Source organism: Salvelinus sp. IW2-2015, linkage group LG13 (genome assembly GCF_002910315.2).
Source record: "Salvelinus sp. IW2-2015 linkage group LG13, ASM291031v2, whole genome shotgun sequence".
NCBI lineage: Eukaryota > Metazoa > Chordata > Actinopteri > Salmoniformes > Salmonidae > Salvelinus > Salvelinus sp. IW2-2015.
The window spans coordinates 26,965,239-26,971,774 of NC_036853.1; the positions used below are offsets into that span (position 1 = coordinate 26,965,239).

Consider the following 6,536-nt stretch of genomic DNA (forward strand, 5'->3'; position numbering starts at 1 on the left):
TTGCTCTATCTCTGTGTTTACATTTTCCTCTGTTAGTTTAACTTGTTCATTTTATTTGAGGACAGTCTTTAACCCAATGGTAAGTGCTTTGACAAATTGCACATTTTGATCTCCTTCCATATGTGTCCAGTGGATTTGTGCGGGAAATGGCGCCCTCTTCTGGTTGTCTTGAGAACGTGACTTGTTGGCGCCTTTTCTGTGCTGCTCGGTGTAATATGCTGCGTCACTCACTTGCATTCCATCTGTTATTGGCGCGACAGACGTCTTCTCACAAATATTATTTTTAGTGCCGATTCATAGATGCAAAAGTCAGCACAGTACAAGCAGTCAAAGCCAACTGTTTCTCCCTACCATCTAGACAGGCAGTATCTAGCAACTTGAAAGCTAACACTGCATCTGGAGAACATGTCGTACTTGCGCATTCTATTGTACTCTGTTCGAAATCAATGATGTAGTCCGCCATTGCAACGAAATATCTCTCGTAACACTGTCAAAGTTTGAATATGCCTCGTAGGCACGGTCTTTCTCTTCTTTAAGAAATACAGAATCCAGGCTGTGATCAAAGTTCCATACCTTCATCCTTGTTCAAATCCTCAACGGAATTTCCAGTGCTGTATCTCTCGCTCTTCCCTCGAGCGATAATACCACCGCAAGTGCTGCTTCTTTTCGCGTCCAGATTAGTTAACGCGTGTCCAGATTCCCAGTTCATTTTTTCCAACTTTCGTACGACCTCTTCTCGTCGAAGCGAGGGGTGGCACGTTGTAGTTAGAAACCATTCCTCTGCTACCAATGTTAACTCGAAATGACACAACGACAAGGTTCCAGTTTAACAAAGTTTACTCTACTATATGAACACACTACAAGGTAGCCATTACACTCAAGGCCAGGTTCAACAACGAACAAACTTCCTGCGCATGCGCGCTCTTGACTGAGTGATAGCCCCGTAATAACAGAAATATAGGGATACTTAAAACATGAACTTAACAAACTGTACCGATGGCAGACAGCATGTATGGCGTCGTGTGGGCGAGTGGTTTGCTGATGTCAATGTTGTGAACAGAATGCCTCATGGTGGCGGTGGGGTTATGGTATGGGCAGGCATAAGCTACGGACAACCAACACAATTGCATTTTATCGATGGCAAGATCCTGAGGCCCATGGCTGTGCCTTTCATCTGCTTCCATCACCTCATGTTTCAGCATGATACTGCACGGCTCCATGTTGCAAGGATCTGTACACAATTCCTGGAAGCTGAAAATGTCCCAGTTCTTCAGTGGCCTGCATACTCACCAGACATGTCACCCATTGAGCATGTTTGGGATGCTCTGYATTGAGGTGTACAACAGCGTGTTCCAGTTCCTGCCAATTTCCAGCAACTTCGCACAGCCATCGAAGAGGAGTGGGACAACATTCCACAGGCCAAAATCAACAGCCTGATCAACTCTATGTGAAGGCGATGTGTCGCGCTACATGATGGWAATGGTGGTCACACCAGAAACTGACCGGTTTTCTGATCCATGCCCCTACCTTTTTATTTTGGGGGGTATTTGTGACCAACAGATGCATATCTGTATTCACAGTCATGTGAAATCCATAGATTAGGGCCTAAMGAATMTATTTCAATGGACTGATATCCTTATATGAACTGTAACTCAGTAAAATTGTTGAAATTGTTGCGTTTTATATTTTTGTTCAGTTCTACTGGACTAATCCGTTATAAGGAACTGCCTCAAGTCACCTTGAACTTTTCTAAATGAAACTCAGCTGTTTCTCTCAGGCTTCTAACTTTCATTGGTAACAGGGGAGAAAAATAACTATTGAGTGTGAAGAAGGCAGAAAGAAAGAAAATGGTCTGTTCAAACATGTAAAATTGTGAGACCTCTGCAGTTTGGAAGAAGGGTTTTGACATTGTGTAAAAATGTGAAGCGTGGCTCTCAAGGGGGATTATGGGAGTCTTGTGGGGAATTTTCATCTCCTCTTCTGTGTCAAGAGGTTATTCTCTACTTAATATGGTAATTGAGAGAGTTGAGATCAAAAGAACATCCCCCTGACTTTTTCTCTTCTGGAGATGTTCCGCCCTAGTACTGTAGTTGGTGACATAAACTCAACCTCTCCCTCCCTCCCTAGCAAACGACACACACACAATAACTTTTTGGTTCCAGAGGGAAAAAGACTAAAACAGCTCAAACACAAGATCCCATCCATCTATTAACTGTAGGCAGCCACCTATTTTTGTTCCAAGTTATATTGTGTGGAATAAGGGGGGATGGAATTTTAAGTAAGTCATTATAGCTTGAAATAAACAGTTGCCCTGCAATTCTCTTATTTTCTCTTTCAGGCTGTCCTAAACCAGAAATTCACTGACTGCTTTGTTCTGGTCTTCCTTGACACTAAGGCAGGAAAAACGGTGAGTAATTGTGATGCCRGCCCCTTGTTATGCTCTCACTCTTAAAATCCCATTTATATTATTATATAGCTTCTCCAATACTGTGTATGAATTSCTTATAAGCTATAACATGAGATGACATTTTCAATTTATCTTTGTTGCCTCCCACCAGAGCCTCAAGGTTGTGTTTAGGGAGCCGTTGCCATCCCAACCGCAGCCTAGCAGCAGCCCCCCACCCCAGCTGGTGTCCATGTACCATCATCTGGAGTCTGTGATCAACACAGCCTGCTACAACCTTTGGACCGGTTTGCTCTAGGGCTGGAGGGCCAATCAGGACCAGGCGTGCCTCAGAGAAACGGAGCTGCTGGGAGGTGTAGTTCCAGACAGGCGGCTTCCTTTATAGGCCGCCTTGMCTTGTGGGACACCAAAAAAGGATGTTATCGTTGAAAAGTGCTGAACCAGCGAATCAGAGAGAGAGCAGGTCAAAGCTTCCTGTACAATTAATCAGTAGTTTACTAATTCTACCACTGGGGGAAAAGATATTCGGAGGAACTATACACACTATTGCACACAAAGGTTCTTCTTTATCAGACAGTGTATGTGCSCTATAGTGACTGAAAATACATTTTTACTTTACTCTCAACACAGAATGTAAGTTGAGTTGAACCAGAGACAGGCTTTGGCTGAACTCTTTTCTGCCAGTTGTGGGTGTTGACATGCCCTCTGCAGTGGACGTTGGGCCTCACAGACAGAGGTCACTTTACAAACGCTTTGCTTTGAGGCTCAGGTGAACACTACCTCACAATGYCAGAATCCGATTGAAGAAGATTTAGCTTTTTGCACTGAACAGTGCACCAGATCAAAGCAGGGAAGTTATGCAATTTGCCCCCATTTCAATGCCAACTTTCTGGGCCCATTCCTCATTGACTTGGAAGGTCAGTGGTGGTAGGGTAGAATGAAAGGGGGATGAGACTTTCAGTCTAGTTTGATCTAAAGCCAAACTTCTGTATGTAATCTCAGCCATGTTCCCATTCAGCTTCTACTTCTAATGAGAAATCATCTACAATACATGTACAGCTAACCTGAAGTGGATCTCACTCCCCAACCAACTGAATTGGACTGTAAACAAGTCACTATTGTGCAACCAAGTGTTGGGAAATTAGATTCTATTCTCCAACTCGTAACCCATTTATCATTGTAGGTGTTCAAATCCTATGAACACGAATAGGTGAAGTTATTTCTCTCGGATACTGTGCCTTGCGAAGGTACAGGACGYGATGCTCAAGATCGCCACTGCACACAATCCAGTGAATCCGCAGTCTTGAGTCTTCTGCGGAGGTGAACGATTGCTGCCATTTCAGTCTGAAATATTGGGTAATAGATTTTTTTCCCCTCTTCCCATTGTATCCTAACTGTCAAACCTGCTACCCAATTTGCCCTACTGCCATTTCTTCATCCTAGAAGTGCCTTAGTTTTTTTATGTTTTATTTCTTAACAATGCTACCAGAGCAGTTTTATTGTTATTGCATCAATCGTGCAAGTGGAATTTCTGGAAAATGCAATTGGACTGCTAACTAGCTACATTCGGACAGGCTTGAGGGTATAGCTGGTCTCTGTTTACAAAGATATGGAGTGTTGGGTGGACATACTGTAGGAGCCAGCTTGTGTACAACATTGTAATATCACACACACACACATCAGTTCAGAGATGTCATTGCAATACATTATGACTTCAAGATGGCCTTAACGTTTGTACACATTTCGATGGAAGGAAACCAAATGTTTCAAGATTGTTTAAAGTTCCTTATTAAAAAGGAATGAAGGAAATTGGAATGTTAATAATAATAATAATGGATTTCTGAGTAAGGTGAATTGTGTCTGTAGAGATGTTTCTTTGTTTTGAAGGTAAGAACACTGGATTTGGAATAATTCAAGATKATGTTAACAGTTAGGCCAGCTATAGCAACAGTATAAGCATTCTGAAACTGTAATATAATCTGAAACTTGTATATGTACATTATGTATATACAGATGGATTTGTATGATATGCTACAATAAACCTTATGGTATATTCAAGTGTGTTTTAACAGTAACTTGACAGATGTAAGTATGGTACTACTGTATACATGTGTGCGTTGTGCAATGTTAGGGACTGAGAGTGGAGTGAAGAGAGAGTGTGGTACAAACACAGGACTTTATTGTACAAAAGTAAATTAAAAAGACAATGAAAAAATACATATTGGCTTACAAAGGATCTGATCATACTGCTTGCTGCTCAGCACACATTCAAAACATCAATAAGAGGACCTCCCGAGTGGCGCAGTGGTCTAAGGCACTGCATTGTAGTAGCTGTGCCACTAGAGATTCTGGGTTCGAGTCCAGGCTCTGTCACAGCCAGCCGCGACCGGAGACCCATGGGGCGGTGCACAATTGGCCCAGCATCGTCCGGGTTAGGGGAGAGTTTGGCCGGCAGGGATGTCCTTGGCCCATCGRGCTCTAGCGACTCCTGTGGCAGCCCGACGCATACACGGGCTGGTCGCCAGGTGTACAGTGTTTCCTCCGACACGTTGGTGCGMCTGGCTTCCGGGTTAAGCGGGCATTGTGGCAAGAAGTCTTGGTCAGGTCAAGTTTTGGAGGACGCACGGCTCTCGACCTTCGCCTCTCCCGAGTCCGTACGGGAGTTGCAGCGATGGGACAAGACTGTAACTACCAATTGTATACCACAAAATTGGGGAGAAAAYGGGGTAAAATTCAATTAATAATAATAAACTAAGAAAAAAACGATTTAAAAAAACATCAATAAGAGCTACACTACATGTCCAAAAATATGTGGACACCTGCTCGTCAAACATTTAATTCCAAAATCATGGGTATTAATATGGAGTTGGAGCCTTCTGGGAAGGCTTTCCACTAGATGTTGAAATATTGCTGCGGGGACTTTCTTTCATTCAGCCACAAGAGCGTTAGTGAGGTCGGGCACTGATGTTGGGCACTGATGTTGGGCGATTAGGCCTGGCTTACAGTCGGCGTTCCAATTCATCCCGAAGGTGTTTGATTGGGTTGAGGTCAGGGCTCTGTGCAGGCCAGTCAAGTTCTTCCACACCGATCTTGACAAGACCCCAAACTTGACAACCCATTTCTCTATGGATCTCGCTTTGTGCACGGGGACATTGTCTTGCTGAAACAAGCTGTTGCCACAAAGTTGGAAGTATAGAATCGTCTAGTATGCTGTAGCGTTAGGATTTCCCTTCACTGGAACTAGGGGGGCCTAGCCTGAACCATGAAAAACAGCCCCAGACCATTATTCCTCCTCCACCAAACTTTACAGTTGGCACTATGCATTCAGGCAGGTAGAGTTCTCCTCCTGACATTTGTCAAACCCACATTTCACATTGTTAGTTCATGATTTTGCCTATTCTACCAAATATAATATTCCGGTCTSTTGGTCCATCGCTTGTAGTTCCTCTTCCAGTAATCTTTCACCCAACCCAGACCTTKATTTGTAGAACCTTGATTCAAAGTTGACAGTTTTACTTTATACAGTATACACACTAACATTATCATAACCTTACTACTACACTCTACATTAGAAATATGATGATTGAAGTGAGGAAACAGTTTAAATCCACAATGTCATAAGTGAGTTGGACTGTAGTCCAGTGCAATGAAAGGTAGTTTAGTTAAGACATCAATTAGTTCACCATTAAACCCATTAAATGTGAGGCCTCTGGCTAAAAGTKATGCGCTATATGAGGAATAGTTTGACATTTGGAATGCAGCTCAGTTCTCACCTAGTAGTTTGTATTCATAGCCAATTTATCCCTGGTAACCCAGCTACTCCAGTAGACTGAAGAGGTACATGTATGGGAATTTCAGCTCTTCTGCACTGTCTGGGGTCACGTCTACACTTGACACTTACATGCGACTTCTGCTATCTGAATACAAATATCGCATTGAAAAGACTGGTCCAGAGGTGGTKACAGATTTTTCCTCAGTCTGGACYCAATCAGGCTACCGAAAGAGCATACAGTGGGCGACGTCATCAGCACTCCGCCCACAAGTCTCCACAGCCCAAAAAATATTAGAATAGTGAAACATTAAAYAAGTTACCCTTTTTAGATAAAACTATACTAAATATATTCACGMCACC

General features: G+C 43.0%; 1 protein-coding gene across 6 annotated transcripts in view; it reads left to right on the plus strand.

The window, feature by feature from the left end:
* The window catches only part of szt2 (SZT2 subunit of KICSTOR complex), a 114,128-nt gene extending 109,666 nt beyond the window's left edge, over positions 1 to 4,462 (plus strand). For all 6 annotated transcript variants that reach the window (XM_023999423.3, XM_024147406.2, XM_024147409.2 and 3 more), the window contains 2 exons: positions 2,339 to 2,407; positions 2,559 to 4,462. In XM_023999423.3, the coding sequence (XP_023855191.1) occupies positions 2,339 to 2,407; positions 2,559 to 2,702 (213 nt within the window). In that variant the 3' untranslated portion in view covers positions 2,703 to 4,462. The remainder of the gene's footprint in view (positions 1 to 2,338; positions 2,408 to 2,558) is intronic.
* The last annotated feature ends 2,074 nt before the right edge of the window (positions 4,463 to 6,536 follow it).